Source organism: Augochlora pura, chromosome 7 (assembly GCF_028453695.1).
Source record: "Augochlora pura isolate Apur16 chromosome 7, APUR_v2.2.1, whole genome shotgun sequence".
Classification (NCBI taxonomy): Eukaryota; Metazoa; Arthropoda; class Insecta; order Hymenoptera; family Halictidae; genus Augochlora; species Augochlora pura.
This window is the reverse complement of record NC_135778.1, coordinates 38,016,392-38,037,148: the sequence shown is the minus strand read 5'-3', so window position 1 is coordinate 38,037,148 and position 20,757 is coordinate 38,016,392. Positions and strand designations below refer to the sequence as shown.

General features: G+C 39.5%; 4 protein-coding genes across 12 annotated transcripts in view; 3 read left to right on the top strand and 1 right to left on the bottom strand.

Annotated features, from left to right (window-relative positions):
* Psq (pipsqueak) overlaps positions 1-11,537 on the top strand; it is a 34,556-nt gene extending 23,019 nt beyond the window's left edge. For 5 of the 7 annotated variants that reach the window (XM_078185080.1, XM_078185079.1, XM_078185081.1 and 2 more), the window contains 6 exons: positions 3,737-3,991; positions 4,197-4,338; positions 6,826-6,981; positions 7,791-8,129; positions 8,869-9,319; positions 9,684-11,537. In XM_078185080.1, coding sequence (XP_078041206.1) covers positions 3,737-3,991; positions 4,197-4,338; positions 6,826-6,981; positions 7,791-8,129; positions 8,869-9,319; positions 9,684-9,888 — 1,548 coding nt within the window. In that variant the 3' untranslated portion in view covers positions 9,889-11,537. Of the gene's footprint in view, positions 1-3,346; positions 3,383-3,736; positions 3,992-4,196; positions 4,339-6,825; positions 6,982-7,790; positions 8,130-8,868; positions 9,320-9,683 lie in introns of all 7 variants that reach the window. The other 2 variants (XM_078185075.1, XM_078185074.1) reach the window with 2 other exon arrangements.
* Positions 11,538-12,208: 671 nt separating this feature from the next.
* LOC144473094 (adenosine 5'-monophosphoramidase HINT3) lies at positions 12,209-13,359 on the top strand. The gene is made up of 4 exons (XM_078186657.1): positions 12,209-12,527; positions 12,589-12,706; positions 12,787-12,980; positions 13,051-13,359. Exons 1-4 carry the CDS (start codon positions 12,453-12,455, stop codon positions 13,087-13,089), a joined length of 426 nt encoding a protein of 141 aa, XP_078042783.1. The 5' UTR covers positions 12,209-12,452; the 3' UTR covers positions 13,090-13,359.
* Positions 13,249-15,449, bottom strand: LOC144473093 (mitochondrial enolase superfamily member 1). The gene is made up of 6 exons (XM_078186656.1): positions 15,172-15,449; positions 14,864-14,966; positions 14,633-14,748; positions 14,363-14,517; positions 13,717-14,300; positions 13,249-13,647 (listed from the first exon to the last, which is right to left on the bottom strand). Exons 1-6 carry the CDS (start codon positions 15,247-15,249, stop codon positions 13,352-13,354), a joined length of 1,332 nt encoding a protein of 443 aa, XP_078042782.1. The 5' UTR covers positions 15,250-15,449; the 3' UTR covers positions 13,249-13,351.
* Positions 15,450-16,889: 1,440 nt separating this feature from the next.
* On the top strand, positions 16,890-20,502 carry LOC144473227 (spermatogenesis-defective protein 39 homolog). Of its 3 annotated transcripts, XM_078186915.1 has the most exons (10): positions 16,890-16,943; positions 17,039-18,067; positions 18,139-18,295; positions 18,371-18,552; positions 18,635-18,771; positions 19,028-19,055; positions 19,117-19,261; positions 19,332-19,573; positions 19,644-19,820; positions 19,918-20,501. In XM_078186915.1, the coding sequence occupies exons 2-10, from the start codon at positions 17,993-17,995 to the stop codon at positions 20,041-20,043; spliced, it is 1,269 nt and encodes a 422-aa protein (XP_078043041.1). In that variant the 5' UTR covers positions 16,890-16,943; positions 17,039-17,992; the 3' UTR covers positions 20,044-20,501. The 3 variants fall into 3 exon arrangements, with proteins under 3 accessions (XP_078043041.1, XP_078043042.1, XP_078043040.1); XM_078186916.1 differs by lacking the exon at positions 16,890-16,943 and having other exon boundaries at positions 16,944-18,067; positions 18,148-18,295; positions 19,918-20,502; XM_078186914.1 differs by lacking the exon at positions 16,890-16,943 and having other exon boundaries at positions 16,946-18,067.
* The last annotated feature ends 255 nt before the right edge of the window (positions 20,503-20,757 follow it).

Here is a 20,757-nt window from a genome sequence, read left to right as displayed (position 1 = left end):
GCAGCAGCAGCCCCCCTCCCCCCCCCCCCCCCTCTCTCTCTCCTGCCCCCCCCCGCACGCCTTCCGTGCTCGCTCTTTACGCTTTTTCCCGCCTTCAGGACACGCGTTTCTACCAGCCACCGACCCCCCCGCGCGCGCGTTATCCCCCGTGTTCGATTCCCACGGGAGAAATCGTCGAACCTTTCCGTCTGGCGACGCTTCCGAGACCGGACCCCCCTCCCGGCATGGATTATCGCGTCGAAGAGACGAGCGAGCGAAATCTAAATCGTGGACGATGCCCGTTCGCCGCGGCAACGGTTCCCCCTTGTCGGCTTGACCGTAGTTTTTCTCGTCGGCTACCTACCCCCCCACCTCCCGCATGGATCACCGAATTTCCAGGAACATTTCCGAGACGTGGGTACGCGGTCGAGCGGTGCCGTTGCCCGGCGCGGAGAAGGCACAGATCGGAAGTACCCGACAGGGGTAGAATTTTTTTTCTTTCGTCTCGCGTCAATTAGTCTGGGATAATTGGTCGGGCGATGCCCTTGAACCCTAAGTATTGATTGGTGAGGTTGGATTCTGCCGGTGGCTTTCCCTCTTGCCTCCGAACCGATGGCACCACCCCTATGCATCCACCGCCGAACCAACCAACTACCCACCCGCGCTCTCTCTCTCTCTCTCTCTCTCTCTCGCTCTCTCTAACCCCTGCACCGACACCCGCACTACCCTACCAACCCATTGCCTGGCGTCCGTGGTTCTCCAAGTCCCGTCGTCATCGTCGTCGCCCGGTGTCGTTAAACCACTGGCCTCGCCGTCTCTGTTCTTTCTTTCGCCGCTTGTATTCGTTTAATTGAACCATGACGAGTCGTTTATCGCGAAAGGTGCCCTGTTTACCGCACCGTTCGCTGAATCTCTTTCCAACGCCACGGAATTCCCGTTGAATTTTATACGATACAACGGTTGTTGTGCACGGTTGTATCTCCGCGTCGATAACAAATATTTTTACGTTCGCCGTGTCTCCCGTCGGAACACGCAAAACGACCGATCGTCAAAGACGTACGAGAGAAAGCGGTTGTCGTTGCGGAAGATTTCACGTCGCAGAGACTGCTTCTACGACCGCCTCGCCGTCGTGCTCGTTCGCTTCGCGTATCGCGGATTGCGAATCTGTAGAGAAAAATCAGTTGAAAAATCCGTACGGTGGCCGAGGCATCGTCGAGAGTCCTAATTACTCGAGTCCGGGTTCGTCGCGCCATCGCTGTCGCCGTGGCATGCACGTCCGACAGGGAAGTTCGATCACCCTGCCTGCGACCAATACTACGAAACTCACGGATTGTCGAGCCCGAAGATTCGCGGACATTTCGACGCGGTTATACCTATCCGTTCGCAAGCAAGCCAGGGGTGAGAGGAGGCGTGTGAAGGACAGAGAAGGGGCGGGGTGCTGAAGAGAGATGAGTGGAGCAACAGAGAGGGCAGGATGTGTGCGTGGAAACGGTTGGAAGTCATCGGTGTCGGTGCCGTCGCGAGTACCGTAGAGAGAATCGGGGGTTGGGGGTGGTCGATACGGCCCTGGGGCCGCGACAGCCGCGTCGGAGGCCTCCCCATTCTTCCTGCGGGCGTTTTTGCCTCCGCCTCTCTCTCCCGCCTCGGCTCTCTTCGTCGCTCTCGCGGTTGCTCACTCAATCGCTAGCTCAGTCAGATTCCTTCCTCCTCTCTCTCTCTCCCTCCCTCTCTCTCTCTTTCTCTCTCTCTCTTTCTCGCTCTTTCTCTCTCCCTCCCTCTTTCTCTCTCCGTCTCTCTTTCTATCGCTCCGACTCTCTTCTTCTCCAGCCATCGCTGTGAACCTAGTCTCCTACCCATCGCCACCCAGTTTTCCACCCACGCTCCGCTTTCCAGCCGCCACCGACACCCCCGACGCAGCCTGCCTAAACCCCCACCTGAACCTCTGCTTCCATCGCCTAACTCTTCCTCTGCTTCCTCACCCCCTCCCCCCAAGTCGCGTCGTTGCTGCCGCCGCCGCCGCCGCCACCGCCACCACTGCCGCTCTCATACCGCCTGTCCCCTTGCCGACCCCGCCTAATCGCACCACCCCTGCCTTGATTAAAGAACAGAGAGCCTCAACTTCAGCGCGGCCCTCGCTCTCGTTCATTCGCCTCTCCCACCCTACCCCTTTTTTTCCATCGTCTCTTCTCCTTTCCATACCTCTCTTCTTTTTTCCCCCATCGTTTCTATTTTTTGACCGACTCTGTCCATCCACTCTTCCCTCGGTTTCCTATTTTCTCTTCTTTTTTTCCTTTTTTCGTCCCCCGAAGATTGTTTGTACTACTTTAGTGACTGACTTTGCCGTCTTCGTCTCCCTCCTCCCGCGCACATACGCGTCGCCGTCGTCGTCGTCGTCGTTCGGATCCGTTCCCGGAAACGGCGGAATCCTTTTGGGCTGCCCACGTGGTCGTAACCAGCAGACGCTCCGAAAATTCGTCTCCTCTGTTTTCGTCACGCGGAAGTCGCGTCCGCTCTTTCTCGTCCGACCCCCCCTCCCCGCCTCTCGTCGCTGCACCCTTTTTCCGACCCCCCGAGCAACCGTAAGCGCCTCGCGGACTCCCTTTTCTTTCCTTTCTTCGTGCGTGCGTGATCTTCGCTTTTCGGCCTCTCCTCCTTTTCTTCTTCGTCCTCCGTCGGTGTTTCCCTCCGTGCACCGGTTTCAAGGTTAAGATCACCGAAGAAGGGAGACAGAAGGGGGGTGTGGGGTGGGGTGGTGTGGTGGTATGGGGGAGGAGGAATAGGGCCGGGATGGATGTGTAGTCGCAGGGAGGACGGTCGCCGCGCTGGTGCTCTCGACGCGGGTCGACGCACCGCGCCGATGAATCGCTGCACAAGCCGAAACTGGATCGTGGAAACTGATTTTAGACCGAGCCGCCGCGACCAGACGGCAACTGCGTGGATGAAACTGTATCCGTCGGGGACACGGTGCCCGTAAGGATGACGGGGATTTTACCGGGAATATGCAAATCCGTCGACCTGCGCCTCCTGTCCGGCTAGTCCCTTCTTCTTTATTCATCCTCGGAAAGCGGTTTACCGGGATATATAGGTTTATTCCTTATTTGGCGTCGAGCACGATCTATCGGCTCTGCACCCTCTACTCTGTACGTTCGCGCGTGTCTCTCTCTCTCGTCATCGAATCGCTTCAATTTCCGCAAATATTTTGCCGCGGTCATTCTCTCGTCGTTGCGCCCCGCCATGGGAGATGTCGGACGGTGTTCCACCGGTGGCTACTGGTTCTCAGCGAGTAGCCTATAAAGCGGCACAGGCATCCGTCGAACCTGAATTCCAGGAACAGAAATGTAGATCACTCTCGTTATGCGTTTCATAGCGGATGCTGCAGGAGGATGTGAAAAAGGGTTTCCTAGTAAGAATTCTTCTATCGACATAACGGCATTAATAAATCTCCGATAGGGCCGCCTCGTACATGCAAAGTTTAATCGAACTCCTTTTTACAGATTTTGTCTTTCAGCCTTAATAATTCGCTAAAGACGTCGCGTTGTATGAGAAATATATTTGTATTTAGAATGATAAATATATATATAAATATATTTGTACTTTATTAGCTGGATAAACATTTGGCTATCGTTGTCTTCGTTGGTCTGCGAAGAGCACCGAACACAAGCGTACAGCATAAAATGATTAACAGCTGGTTACTTCATATTTGCGATTGCCGATGAGAATGAAAGACGTTTACAGGACATTTCTGGTTTTGTTGCAGTCATTATTGAAAACGGCTGATCAGCTGAAGATCAAGGGCCTCTGCGAGGTGCCGGAGAGCAGGGACGGTCCGCCATCGGTGAGCTTGAGCTCGCCTCCACGGGAACCGGGCACTCCCAGGATAAATTTCAGCAAGTTAAAGAGGCGGTACAAACGAGCGAGGACCACGTTCGAGCCTCGCGCAACGGATTCGAGGCACTACGACAGATACAAAGAGGAGGAATCGAACGGGAATTACAATCCGGAGAACAAAGAGGTAAGTTTTATTACACGGTGTACGTTCGCGACGGCTGTTTACGAGGGCAAACGAAAAAAAAAAAAAGAAAAAAATGGAAAGAAAAGAAAAAGGGAGGGGTGGGAACGAGATGCAAAGGGAAAAGCATGAGAACGTGACAGCCGTCCAACGAACTACGAACCATCTCGTCACGGTCGTCGCTAAATTTGTACCGGATATTCCGCAGAATCACAGGGACTGGCAGACCGAAGATGAAGATTGTACGGAGGGCACAACGGCAACAGTAGTCTTGGAAACGTGCCAGCGGACCAATAACAATAACAACAACAACAATAACAACGGTAACGGTGCGAACAACAATAACAACGGTAAGTAGGCGGGCCAGGTTTCACGCCCCACACCTTAACCCTCGCATAGTTTGATCATAGGGGGGGGAGAGTGGCACACGTAAGTTTCTTCTTCGGAGTCTTCAATCTATCGTAACACCAGGTTCTTAGCTTTGTAAAATATCATTGTGTTAAACGAACGCTGAGCTCATTATACCAGATGTTACACACGCACGTAATATGGTGAATTATCTCGTAAAGTATCGAGGGTACAAACTTTAAATGAAAGTTACATGTTACGTGTGTCGAGTGGTGTAACAGACTTGACGATGACAACGAGGTCGTTTGAAGTTCTTCCACATTGTTTTACAGAAGAATGCATTAAAACGAAATAGTTGTTTCAAATATGAGATCACGAATAGAAGACAATTTGTCGAATTAAAATGCAAGGCGGTAATTAATAAAAACATTTGAGGGGGTACGTTACGTAACTATTTCCGAGGAGATTATTTCAGTCTTCTTTTTTAAATTTCTTCTACTTACACGTGATACATGTATCGGCAGATTAATCTGCGAAACATTCGTTTTCATTATAAATGACTTTTTCCAATTTTCGATCTCCTTGTAAAAACAATACTGGTTTTGGAATAATAAAATCGATGAGCTGCACTCGGATTTCGAAGAGTGCTGAATGGATCTGAATAAGAAATATTGCAGGATAAAATCATCATTTTCAGTATTTTGTGACAGGAAATCCATTATAAATTATTATACGTAAATGGTTCGAAAAAGACTTAAAATATTGCTTATACTTCGCTGCTCTGTTTAATAGGAACAATTTTTATCTCAACGCGAAGAAAATGTATGTTTTAAAACAATATCTTTGCTTCCGACAAGGGACGAACAAAAACCTAATTAAATAGCTACTTGTGCTGGCAAAACGATACATACAACACGAGGTATAATTTCATTTAACAAGTTCTACATTGAATTAATTTTTGATTGCTTTCCTGGGTCGTTTTATGAAGTCAGAGGGTAATAATTTCGTTTATGACATATATGTTTGGATGTGTGTATGTTATAGAAATTTGCTTTATTACCAATGATACCTTCAAACGATTCTAAATACCTCTAAACAATTCTAAGATATGTAAGAAAAGATATAAAACTCGTATTATAGATCACGACTTTTTCCCAAGGAAGTTACTGGGTTAAATACCGTGAGATTCATCATAGTGTTCTCACTAAACTGCATTTCCTTTCCCACCCCACAACCACGTGCTCCGAGACAAATTGCTTAGAAATAGGGCGTCGTTTGCTATCACTAAATCTTCTCTTTTCCTCTAAACAGTCAAGATATCGACACTCGATAATCAGTAGCTAAAAGGCTCAACATGATCTTCAACCATCGCATCCTGTGTCTCTAGATTTGTTTAGTCTTCCGCATTAATACTTAATGCGACAGAAGACCTCGCCAAAAGACATTGCAAAAGCTCTCTAAAAAATGCATCGCCGATTACGAACAATTGTAAAACGAACTGTAAGGCTCGAATAATCGTATCTCCTCTTCCCAAAGTGTCCATTTTCATGTAAAAGTTGAGTGTTCGAATGGGGGACTTTTGAACGAAGTGGCGAAGTTTTCAGATAGGCGACGTTGAAAGTCGCGTAAAACAACTCCCATTGTCGCAGTACGTTCATCCGACCGCCAAACGCTCGCCCGCCAACGAATTGTCCGTAAACGAACGGCGCGTTCGAATTGTTCCCCTTTTTTTCTAATCGACCACTCGACAATCGGCGTCTGACGATGCGTCCATCCGAGCATCAGACAGGTGCACATAAATACGGACGGACATCGCGACGACGACAATTAATCACCATTGGTTCGTCGAAATTTACTGTAAGTGCCATGCGGTGCCATACAATCACTTAGCATGGGATCTCGCCTCACTTTGTATCCACATTCCTCGAAAATAGTATATTTATTCTTCTAAACTTTATTCTCCTCAACGTCGACTCGTTAGCCATCATCAAAGTCTTGTCTATTGACGGAATTACGCCTTAAGAGAAGGAAACACCTTCGAGCAATCTGCTTTCCATTTCCTCCAATTAGCAATTAGCAATCTTTAGCATACAACACAATAGAAATAATAATGCAACTTCATTATGCGATACATATGATACAGAAATTGTTAAAGCAATCTCGCTACATAAATTAACAATATAAAACTGTTCTCATTAATCAGCAATCTTGCTCCTTTATACCTCATAACTTAAAGTTTGTATCTTCGAGACTTTTCATGACAATTGATTCCATCATTCAGTGTCTCAACGAACTATATACTTTCCTTTATTTATGGGCAACGAGAGTTCTGTACAAACATTCTCTTTTTAAATAGTTTTAGAATACAGACCGGGGATGAGAAAGAATGTTTTCCCTTGTAATGAAAAGCACGTGACGGTTTCAAGGTGTGGGGCGGTTAGTCACTTCAAGAAATAACAGGACAGACTCTTTTCACTTGTAATTAAAAGGTGACATGTTCTGTCATACAGGGCTCGGACACTATGGTCACCATCCAGATCCTGGGGAAGTCGACCTGCCCCCAGAGACACAACCCACCCCACCGAGCGCAACATTGGTCGGCACTACGATCACACATCTAAGGGATCCAGATCATCATTCCACAGGTGCAGTTTCCCGTTCTGGAATCAACGCGACTATTAATCGTGCACTAATCACCATCGGCATTTAATATTATCCTAAGAGAGGAAGTTCCAAGCTCAAAATTACACTAGAGTGTCCCATAAGTTCCATAAATATAATATTGAGAGTATACTCGAGAATAGTACGTAATAATCATAGTAATCATTTAATCAAGATGGAATATGTGACTCAATATGAAGTTTGACTTCCAAATTAATTCATGAAAAACGACCTTATAAACCGGATGAAAGAATGTAACAGAGCAGTACAGCAGAAAAGGAAGAAACTTATGGGACACCCTAATATTTTACTCGTAAACAACTGCTACGTATTTATGATATCGCAGTACAATTATAATATTATATTCATTATACAGTGCCGTGAGTACTGCCTGCTTTTAGCGTATAAGGAAGTTAATTTGTAAAGATCGATGTTAATTTTTGACCAAGTACTCTTCGCCGGGGGTGGTATTACGTGTTCAATCATGCCGGTGGTGGATCGCCCAAAGGGGAGTAAAAGTACAGCCGTGTTCGTTAGACGGGGAGAGAATCAAAATAATTGGTCTAATCAAGCTTAACTAGTCGCGATTAGATTTGCGTTGCTCGGTTCGTAACAGCCCACGCAACCTCATTTAGTGCACGCATCTAGCTTTGCCTTAGTCGCCGCTTCTTTCTCGAAATTCAGGTGGTCGGGGGAAAAAACGTAACGCCGCTTAAACTCCTCGCGTTCATCTGCGACCGACGCAACTAAGATGAAGACAACAGTGTCATCGTTCTACGTTATGTGTTTACAGAGATTCAGAATTGTGACAGTGTGAAGATAAAGTTCGAAACGTTGCACACGATGGACTCGTCGGACACGATCGACATCGATAGCCACATGTCGGACCGGGCGAGCGTCAGTTCGAAGAACGCAGCGGACAGTGACAATATGATGATGATCACGCCAGAGCTTCTCGGTTTAATGCCCTCCGGGAGTTCCGTCCACTCGGATTCCGGTGAGAACAACTCGAGAGGACATTCTGGACAATCGAGCTCCCATCACCATGGATCGAAGTCGTGGACACAAGAAGATATGGACGCGGCATTGGAGGCTTTGAGGAACCATGACATGAGCTTGACGAAAGCCTCCGGTAATTAATCAACGATTAAACACCGTGAATCCATCCTAGGCACCCTTTTTTAAATTATTCTGTTTTTTGTATGTGTATACAACATAAGATAAAATTATCTTAAACCATAGTTTACAAACTTGGATATTAGTATGTTGATGTACAGTAGGAAATGTGTTAAGAATTGGTAGGGTTCTAAAAACGTTTAAAAAACTGTAGGTGATATTCTTCATTGAACGTCTTGTTTTTGAGAGATTTTTAGAAGAGGCACTTGTCGAATTATTATAGTCCAACGAACTTGATGATTTGTACACATGTTTGGGTATTCTTTACCAAGATACAACGTGTCATTTATAATGGCTTATATCATTTACGTTACTCTATTCATTTGCAATGAAAATCTGTTATTCTTGAAGTGTAAACAAATCTTCTTGTTCTAAAAAAGACTCATACGTCGATGATTAAAAATATTATTAATCATAATGATTAATCTGAAAAGAAAATTCAATCAAAAAATAGATTGACTCCTCTAATAAAAAAATACTTTCTTAATCGCTTAAACTTTTTCTTAGGCGTTCACTCAATTTTAAAAAGATTACAGAGACACGAAAGTAAAATCTTTTAGTTATTTTACACGTTTTACTGTTGTATATACATAAAATATCACTTTCTCATAATAGTAACTAAAGTTACGAACCCCTTCTAATTTTAATACATTTGTGTACCTAACAATGTTTAATTCTTGCGTTAATTATTTCAGCAACCTTCGGTATACCGTCGACGACGTTATGGCAAAGAGCGCACCGATTAGGCATAGACACGCCAAAAAAGGATGGACCAACAAAGTCGTGGAGCGACGAGAGCCTGAATAACGCTCTCGAAGCGCTAAGAACTGGCACGATCTCCGCCAACAAGGCTTCGAAAGCGTTCGGCATACCTTCGAGCACGTTGTACAAAATAGCGAGGCGGGAGGGTATAAGATTGGCCGCGCCCTTTAACGCAAGTCCTACTACTTGGTCGCCAGCCGATCTCGACCGCGCTTTGGAAGCAATAAGGTCCGGTCAAACATCTGTACAGAGAGCCTCTACAGAATTCGGTATTCCGACGGGCACCTTGTACGGTAGATGTAAAAGGGAAGGAATCGAATTGAGCAGGAGTAATCCCACGCCGTGGAGCGAGGATGCTATGACTGAGGCACTCGAAGCTGTCAGGTAAAATCACTCCTTGATTTAATTAAGAATTAATGCGTGTGACAGATTCTATGAAAGTAATACCAGGCCCACATTGGAGATCTGTGGACAATTCGCGAGCTGTTCGCCATAAAAAATATCATTGTTATATACTGCTTATATATTGCTAGCGAACAGTTACTTTGAATATATGATCAATTACAAACGCGTCCAGACACGCTTCAAGCACACAAATTGTCCGCGAAGAAAAATGTGGACCTGAAACAACGCATCGATTAAAATCTAGTAACAAAATATCTAAATTTTATTAATTAAGAATATGCTAGTCTGGAAATATACATTAGCTTGTAAACTAATGGAGAACGTGATTATTTCCATGTTTCAGATTGGGTCACATGAGCATCAATCAAGCAGCCATTCACTATAATCTACCTTATTCGTCGCTATACGGTCGGTTCAAGCGAGGGAAATACGAGGAACCTTCAGTCGGCGATCTATCACAAGACGGTAGCAATCCGCATTTCCATCCGAGTCCGAATCAGAATCATTCGTCAGCCGTTCCGGATCAAATGCCCTACCAAGGCAGCTGAAACTTACCTCTTTATTAGAGCGTTAAGTTAATTTAATCATGGAATTCGTCTGCCGCCGTTCGATCCGGATTCATTCGGAACGAACGTAAAAGAAAAATAATAGAAAACATACACCAGCATAAAAACCGCGAGAAGAAGCCACCGACCAAACTTATCACAGAACAATTTGGCTGAGGAACTACTAGAACGCGTAATTAAAGGGTGGGTTTCGACGTGCGAAGTGGGACGGGAAAAGGTAAGGGTAGGGAACACTCAGTATTAATGGTGGATTACCGTAAAGAGAATATTATGTAAATTGTACGATTTTCAATGTCGAATCGAAAACCGTAGACTAATTCTAATTTATAAGAATTATTTATAAAGAACAGTTGTACAGTCGGGTGAAAATCCCGGTAAACCTACTTCTAGCATGTAAGTCGCCCGCGGGCCGATCAGCGAGGATATAAAATATTCTACTAACGGATATGATTTACTAATTTAAATAGCGGAACGCAACAGGATCGGTTAACTTAATTCGTTTTACGCATCGATTATGCATCTCGGTTCGCTCATTTCTTCCTTAGATCTTGTTGATTGACATATTTTCGAAGCCCAGCTTCGTTTCTTATAATCTCGACATAACCGAAATCCGTGTATCCTTGACGGAACGTGAACGATGCTTTTCGTATATGAATAAAAAAGTTTATACATTCGTGAAACGTTTAGGTAAGATTGGTAAAAAAAAAAAAAGAATTGTACACGCACATCTACACATGTGAAAAACTGTACACATTAATACACGCGCGCGTGCACACACAAAACACATGTACACACGCACATCTATATTTATAAAATTAAAATACGTACCGGTGAAAGTGACGGTCGCTAAAACTCACCAAAAAAAAAAGTGAGGGAAATTTGTGTACCTATGTTAACATAATTCGTGAAACTAGAATTACAAAATTACTTAAGTTCGATTCCGGTAAGAGACTCCGTCTACATCAATTTCGTTGAAACAATACTTAATTTTCGACAATTCTTACGTATTTGTTTGAAACAAGTATGTGAACAAGTTGAATGTGAAAAATGTAAATCTAGAAATGATACTTTAAAGCTGTAAGATTATCCTTGTTTTGTAATTTCGTTCCGACGTTTCTTGCGTACTTTAAGTAGATCGTTCAAAGTTGCATTTCTGTGTTTTCTTTTTTTTATTAGAAAGGACTGAATAGGATACATTAAATATAGAGACAAAACATGAAACTCCGTTTAAAAAATGTGAAGATGAAAATATAGTGAAAGCGGGGTTTTTGTGAATTTTATTGTTTCTTGGAAACAGAGAAGTTATTTCTCGTTCGACTCAACTGCCAAGTGTAAAAAATATGTTAAATGTATTATTAATTTATCATGCTCACACTCTTATATAAAAAACATGAATATATATATACATATATATACAATATACACATATATACATATAAATACATAGATAAATATGTGTATATATATGTATATATACATCCCACTTATAAATATATGTACAGTTTATATATTTTAAATTAAAAAGTAATGCAATTAAAAAAAAAAAGCAATCATAATTAATGTCCACATCTATCAGATTTAATTTTAACAATTGTTATTGATTGAAAATAAATATTATTTATAGAAACATCCATTCAATAGATTTCAGTGTTTTATATTAATACTTTACAATCTACAATAGAGCAATTGTTTGAAAACGAAACTTTAATTTGCTCGTCTTACTATCTCCAATGTGTTTACTTTGTCTTTAAGTTCCAATCTAATTTTTCTAAAAAAAATAAAATACGCGACTATACATTATCTATGAGTTAATGATTCCACTTTAAGTGACCCTTTATTCTACAGACAGTCAAAAAAGTTCCCCTGAACAACTTAAAATATAATAACTTTATTTTTATAGTAGCTTAGATCAATTCCACTGTTGAGATGTTAGAAGAATTTAGCTAACTTTATTAAAAAATATTCTGAAACAATTGAATCGCGAAGACGATAATATGAGTCAGTTTTTACAACTTTTTTTATCTATGTCTTAAACAAAAATTTTTAAGATATGTTTCGATTTCTTTTATTTAAGATATGATTCGAGTCCATTTGTATACATCCTGAAAATTTCAAGGAATTTGGTTAACATGGCTATAAGCTATACATATAAAGGGCGTCTCATTTAAAGTAACGTTCTCAATTATCTCCTAAACTATAAAAAGATGTTTGAAATGATCTTCGTCATTTCGCCTTAAGATAAATTTCTAAACAATGGTTGACTATCCCTTAAATAAACTATTCCTTCTAACATTTCCATCGAACTGAAGTCGATCAGTTACAAACTCTGAATCAATTTTAAAAAGTCACTCTCTTTCTCTCTCTTAAAAAAAACGTAAAGAAACTTTTGTAATTGACTGTAGATATACTGTCAGGTATACTCCCACTTCCGATATTTGGTGGAGTGATTAGCGATTATGTTTAAATAAAATTCCGAAGTCCAAAGTGAACGACACTAGCAAAATCAATATCTCCATCGGATGTCAGCGTAAATACTATCTTACCATATGGAGACCCATTTAGAAAACTGTATATTTTGCAAAATTATAGATAATAAAGCGCCAAGCGAAAAGATTTATGAGGTACGAAAATCTTAACCTCGTCTGTCATAATGCAAGAAACCGTACAACAATTGTTTTGTAGGATGATTACGTAACGTGCATCAAAGACATCAATCCAGTTTCTACACATCACTATTTAATACTGCCAAATAAACATATACGTAATGCGAAGGAACTTAAAATCGAGGATGCAGAACTTTGTAAGTCCTATAGGGTTAAACTATGTCATTTATCTTTCAAGACATTGTTTATGAACACTCTGAAAGAATAGAAATTTTAGATGACAAAATTGTCTCCACTGTGGATACGATATTAGAGAAGCAAGGAATGGATCCTGCGAATACACGCACAGGATTTCATTGGCCACCATTCAATACAGTAAACCATCTGCATTTACATGTTATATCTCCTGTAGAAAATATGTCTCTTCTTAGGAAATTTATGTTCAAACCCAACTCCTACTGGTTTGTCAGCGTACGTATATAATATGTAAAATCTATTATTCTTGTTGACTTTACCTATGTAAGTATATTATGTCTTGCAGACCGACTATGTGAAATCGATGTTGCATTCCTGTAGTTAATGTCTCATTCATCTTACATCCTATTGTGGGCATTGGAGCTATCTTGAAAATCAGTGTATCCTAGTTCAATAATCAGAATATGTACGTATGGGGACAATATTATTGTTACGCATATATGTAAGCAATGTATAATTTTTAATGTTACAATAATTCTAATGATTGTTTAGAGATTTTTATATTTCGTTTTCTTTTCTGTGATATATACATTCATGTTAATATAACAAGTATGAGATCAATATAAATCAATACATGACAGTATTAATTACAAGACTTTTGGGAAAAGTCCTTTCGCGCGCAGTTGCTTCCACTGTTCACCATTAGGGTGAGTGTAATTCTTAAGACATTCGTCTGTCAATTTGGTAGAATATCCTGGAGCTGTGGGCGGCATGTAGCAAGCGTTTTTCATTGTCACGGGTTCTACAAAATATTCGTGCTGCTGGTCAACGTATTCTATCATACGTTTCTCGGTAGTTTGACTGAGGGAAACGAAGTCCCATAGTTGAAGATGTTGAACCATCTCACAAAGACCTATTCCACCAGCGTGCGGGCACACAGGAACTGCAACAAAATCTTTGGTAGAATCCTATGTCTCTAAAACGTTTAGTAGTCTGCATGAACCAAACTCACCTCCCAGTTTCTTGGACATAAAGTAGACAGATAATATCTCATTAATTCCTCCAATTCTAGCCGAGTCGATCTGACAGTAATCGATCGCCTTGGCTTGCAACAATTGTTTAAACATCACGCGATTGGCGCACATTTCACCGGTAGCGACGCCGATACCGTATGGTTTCAATGCTTCGGCGATCTTTGCGTGACCCAAAATATCGTCTGGCGATGTGGGTTCCTCGATCCAAAGTGGCTTAAACTCCTTCAATTCTTTCATCCACTCTATGGACTGATTGACATCCCATACTTGATTCGCATCCACCATCAATTGGTTTTTATCACCAATCATATCGCGTATTAAACGGCACCTTCTGATATCGTCCTTCAAATTCTGGCCAACCTTTGCTTTGAAGGATGTGTAACCAAGATCCATAAACTTCTTACAAAGTGTTTTCACTTTCTCGTCGCTATACCCAAGCCAGCCAACTTGTGTGGTATACGCAGGGTAACCATTCTTTATCAACCATTCTTGTCGTTCCTTCTTCCCCTTTTCACCGTTCTTAAGCATTTGTATGGCTTCCTCTTTAGTGACAACGTCCGTGCTAGTTTATGAAATACAATTATAAGTAACTTATCTTCTTAAATTGAATTATTTTTAACTTACATGTATCTGAAATCTATCGTCGAAACCAATTGTTCGGGAGTTAAGTCAACCAGGAGCTTCCAGACTGGCTTGTTCTCCAATCGGGCCCACAAGTCCCATAATGCGTTTACTATAGCTGCCGTGGCCAGATGAGTGACTCCCTTTTCTGGTCCCAACTGTATTTGATAATAATTTATTAGATTGTATAAAAATACATGTCTTACAATTTCTTTATTTTACACTGATACCAAAGTGGTATTCTTTCTCGACGATTTAGTATGCAATACTTACCCATCTCAATTGAGTGTCACTAGTTAGCTTTCTCCAAACTGATCCAAAATTAGAAAATATTTCAGCAGTATCCTGGCCCTTTATTAAATGAGCCATAGACTTGCATGCTTCAACAACTGAAAATACATTTGGAAATAATTAGAATTATTAATGGAATCGTCCATTAACGTTATAACTATTAAAATATAAATTTGATTTAATATTAATAAATGGAAGTAATTATTAAATTACCAATTTCTGTTCCTCTGCCCAAAGTGAACGTCAAACCGTATCCCTCGAAACCTTTGTCCGTCTTTATTGTTACGTAGGCACAAGAATAATCGGGATCGGTGTGCTGTAGATCAATATAAACAATCGAGAAAAATATTTTAATTTTTTATGCAAATAAAAATTTTATAATTTGTAATCGTTAGATGCAAACATTTACAGAAGTGCAACACGGTGACTTTCCTGTACTTTATCGCATTAGTGTAAAATTAACCGATATATTTTTTATACATTGTTTTATTTTTTTAAAATTATACATTTGATGTGCTTACCATAGCATCGCTACCATCTGACAATAGCGATGTCGGGAACCTCACATCCTTCACGTCAACGTCTGTGATCACAACCATTGTTTATAACAAAAATTATTACGTAATTACCAATAAATATTTTCCCAGCCAAATCGGTTGACCAGCTTAACAAATAGTGATACACGAAGTTCCGATCGCGCTTATTTAAACCCGAAAATATCAGCTGCGCTTATTTTATCGTATTACATAAACATTCAAGTACATACTCGTTATCTCCTCAGCACTATAAAATTCGATATACTGATGAGAAACGGTGCGTTATTAGATAAGAGACTCAGTTTAATGAAAGCAGTACAAGATGATTCAATCCAACGTTTAATTGTTTTTATTCTTTCACCATTAGATGACATAAGTGATCTTCATTCGCAGATAAGTCTCTGATAATCAACAATATTCTCGATTAAATGTTACAAATATCTATCGCGTACAGTAGTTCCAATAAATGTTTGTACTCCTCTTAAAACGCAAACTTTTTAAAGCCCGGGCTAAGCAATTTAAATTCTTCTCAGATGATAGAGGGATGAATCTATTAGAATGCTTTCCATTTCTAATTTGGCTACTGCTTAGGAAAAAGAAAATAAAAAATTCTCATTCTTTAACTTTTCTACCTGAGCCTATAATAATAATTTAAAAATCAACTTTACCAGTAATTTTACCAGAAAATGGCTAAAAGATTTTCAAAAATTGCATTCGGTTGGGATGATAAAATAATTAAGAAATTATGTTTTCCAACTTTTTTATTTGTGCCTGAAGATCAAAGAGACATATTCGAACCTGATGAAATAAGACAGAAATGTTCTTGAAAAATCATCAGAAAACCATCATGTTTACATTTTCATAATCTTTTTTATATACACGATAACTACCCGATACGAGTAAAAAGATTCGAGTAGCCGAACTTTGCGAAATTTCGAGATTCGATCCGACCTGTAAATTCGGGTCACCCCCTAGTTGAGAGATATCGTTTAAAGTTATTTAATGCATACATATAATTGTTTCCCTTTTAAACGAAATTTCGTGAGTTCCTATATTGTAAGCATTGCAATTAAAATTCAATGTAGCATGCGTGTTTAGGTATATTTTCTCCAAGTAAAGTATAAAATGATATAATATTTAATATAAAGTTGTATTGGTATACATTTTATGAAACAACAATTTTTTATCTTAAAAGTGCCATAATTTCCAGAGATTCGTTATGTCTACAATTATATTATATTATGTCTACAATTGTATTATATTTATATCATATTATGTCTATAATTATACTATACTTATATTATTTCTATAGTTATAAGTATAATTTAATATTTTTGCTTGTGTTCCTTTTCTCTGTTGGGTTCTTAATTTTAGTTAGTTACAATACTTGGAAGATAAGAAAATATGTGCATTTTTTGAACAGGCTTTCTGAAGTCAAACTTTCTTAGCTTCATAAATTAAACGCGATAACGAGAATGATTGACAACGTCAAGCGTTTCGAACCACAATCACGACGCGACATAGAATCTCTAACTGATTATATGTGATTCAGAATTATATTGTTTATTCAGTAAACGCGCCACGCTACTGTGCAGAACACCCTGCGCCTGCGTTATCGTCCCATTACTTGCGTAGCCATTTTTCCTGCGAACACATATTCTCTTTATACATCTTAGGTTCATGTTAGCAGTGACAATTCACTGATCGTATGCAGGTCTCTCAGATCACCGGTCGTTTTACAAGCTTCTTCCAGGAAGGTAGGAGTGGGGGAATTACTCATTCGCATCCGATACATGCGTGTAACATAGCGTGGCATCGAGAAGAAATTAATTTAAATTTATATTAAAAATAGGAATATGCTACAGAATGATGTGTGAAAGTCGTTACAAGTGGCATTGAACAGTGCCAATGGATACCATTGACAATCTATTGATATCGTTCAATTCTATTTACGAGGTCTCTTCTTAGAGCAGATCGCGAGCATTGAACACCACTGGACTTGAGTAGAAATTCCAAGAACGATCAGTCGACTGGTTAAGAGCCCCCATCACAAATGTACAGTAATGAATTCTACTCCTGCACACTTGGTTTATTTTCGTCTTCCTTTAAGCAGTTATTATATTCGATGATATTCGCGCCTAATTCCTTATTATTTCTAACCCGCTCTTATACATTTAATTGCTTTGTTCTGAAAATTCAACACAACTGCCTCTTGGTTATCCCATGTATTTCTGACAAAATAATATTCTTTAAATAGAAATACATATATACAAATATCTTCGGTATTTCTGAACCTATGAAAAAAAATCTTGCATTGAAAAGTTGTATTGTTTCATGGAACACGTGTAACGCCCAAAAAAAAATTAAAAGCCGAATTACGCGCCGCCGTGACTCTGTTGGTAAGTCCTCGCCGTAGAATGAGACATGCCACATCGTTCGTCAGTGTGATTTGCTTCACATATAGTTATGCTGATTTCTTGCTATTTTGTTTATTCACTGTTTTTTTTCCTTAGTCTTTGAAGGCGGTACTATCTCGCCAGTAAATTGCCGACCAAACAGAGCAAAGAGAATTTCTGTATTAACGCTTGCTAATGTATCGAGCTACGGCCTAGAGGTGTGCAGGAGTAGGACTCATTGAACTATAACAATGTTATTGGCTGCTTGGTGCAGCACTGTATGCGAGGCGCAGAAATTTCTGACGTGAAAACTCTCATTTCCTCTTTGTTTATTTGATACTAGCAAATAATTTCGATACGATATTATTAGTGTCAACAAAGAACATCCTTATTTAAGGAGTATTGTAAATATGGCCACTGTTAAAGATAACGAGGAATACTGGAACAGCATAGAGAAGCTGTCGTTCTCTTTCGAAAACAATGAGGTGAAAAATTAGAAATGTATTATATGTCTGTTCCTTTGATGTTTTCAATAATGACAACTAAATTGAAATAGATGGGCCAGTTGTTTAAGACGTCAAATGCTGATACAGATAAACTATGGGCCGATACCTGCGGCGTCTCGACATCGGAAGTATCGCAAAAGAGGACGGACGATTATAAAGTATTGAAACCACTGTTGTCTGTGATATCGGAAAAAACGCTTTGCAGCAGTATGTTAGTAAATTAATGAAAACGGTAGTAACTGTGGTCTGAAAACTACATATGAAATATTTTATATTTTGCAGTTTTGGCGACAGATAAATCACAGAAAATACAATCAGAAACAATCACTGATAAACCAGAAATTACGCTTCGAAAGATTTTAATTGGTGAATCGTATTCACTAGAACCATATAAATCGCTTGCTAGTAAAACAGCTTTATTGGATGCAGCGATTGAAAGTGGCAACGGGAATGCAATTTTAATAGTAAGTGATTTATTCTCATATAACATTAATGTTACCGTGTCTAATTTATACGTATATTATACATTGGAATATTATGTTTCAGATTGTTCTATTCCTCACGAAAACACTTAAAAGGTCTTTGGTTCAAAGAATATTAGCACAAAGAATGGATGCAGTAAATGTATATATTCGATATCTATCCACAAATTCACAAATAAATGAGCTTACAGACATATTAACGTATGTACATATATATAGGGTGGATCACCTAAAATATTTACCTGAAATATCCCTTTTGTTTTTTTGTTTTGAGAATACGTGTGGCTGAGAGGGACAATTGTTGCAATAGAAACTTTTATGACAATAACTGCCCCGCATTCTTCTCATACCGTTAAAAATAAATGAGATATTTTAAGTAAATACCTTAGGTTACTCATGCTGTATATCTTTCTATGTAACAGATCCTCGTGGTTTTATCAATTTATGTTTTTTGTAGCATGCTAGGACAATCAATGGATGCTGCGGTAAGATTTTACAAAACTCGAATTACATAACAAGAACAATATATATGGCATTCCGTTTTAGATGAAAACGTTACACATAATTATAAAAAATACTCGTGATCCAGATAGACTGTTAAGCAAACTTCGTAATAGCTACAAGACACAATTTTCAACCTTAGCCGACTGCAGGGAAGCTACGTTTGTCCAATCCTATATTAAGTTCTTGGGTAAATTATTTTCCTTTTGAGGAATCTAATGATTAAATTAAATAAGTAAAATGTATTAATATATCGTTAGAATGGCAAACAACAATTAGGAAGATACACGGCAATGAAGAATTAGAATTAAATACATCTGTGCTGGATTGTCTAAGGCATGTTAGTAAAGGTCATTGGAATTCACCAGAAGGTATTCTAATGTCACCCGTAATATTATCTCAGGTACATAATATATCTCCCAGACAGTATCAGAAAGTCGCATTAGAAGTCAGAGCATCGGCTGGCGAATGGGAAGAGGTAGATGGACTTCTCCTGACAAAAGTAATGTCATTCGACTTGCCACTGTTATAATTAAAGTCACGAAAAGAATATATAAAATATTTTCCATTAGGGATGGCTGGGAAGTAAAAAGTTACAATTACATTTACCAATCGAGGACGTAATCAAAATTTTGTACAAAAATAAGGCACCTATTCCTATGCTCGAAAAATATTTAAAACACGTTGATAACATAGAAAAGAGATTGGAATTAGCCAAAAATATGCACTGCTTTAGGATAGTAATAGATGTGAGTATAAAAGTACTCTACTGCCGCTAAATAAAAGTGTATAACTATATTATACTCGAAACGGTGAAAACCGTAAATTAATTTTCTTTTATTATAGATTTTTGTACAGCTAGCTGATCGAACTGCATTAACGGAATACAAGGCTAAGCTGCAACCACAATCAGAAGAATACTTCTATGCTGAAAATGCATTACGCTTGCCATCGATTAAATGGAAAAGTTAGGCCTAAAAGATATACACGATATACGAGAATATGTGGACATAACTTTGAGAACATTAAAATAAGAAAGAACTTCGCATCAATGTCTAATATAATTTTAGTTCCAAACAATATAGTGCCACTTTTCGTATTACATTACTTATTTGCTTAATGCCGCAAAAATTGTCTGAGGTGAAATTTGATTCGATAAGTAAATATTCGAATTTATTGGTCTCTTAGTATACCGCGGTATACGTAGCTGTTGCTAAGTTCTAAATTAGAAAATCAATTTTCACAACAATATTGGAAACATAATTACGTTATTATATATAAACTTCTTTCTTATTCGTATTACTATATATTCTAATAAAACCTGAACGTGTATATGACAAAAATAATTTAGAAAATATTCACATAAACGTATACAAAAATTGTAAAATCTAAATAAGTTTCGCCGAAAAGAGCGAATAATTTTTAAGATTATAAATAAAAAGATTTTTTGTATTTGACAATGCTGTGCTAGTTTTATCGTATTTTGATTCAAATTAATTTGCGAAAAAGATGAACAAAGTAATGCATACACGCAGTTATACATTTCTAGTAGTAGCTCCTTTCTTTTGCCACTCTGGGTCACAGCTTGCTGTGCAGTTGAAAACAGGGCCAAAAATTGCTTTGCTCGGATTGGTTGGTAATACAATACTAGGACAGGATTTACCGTGGATTGGGCGTGGAATAAAA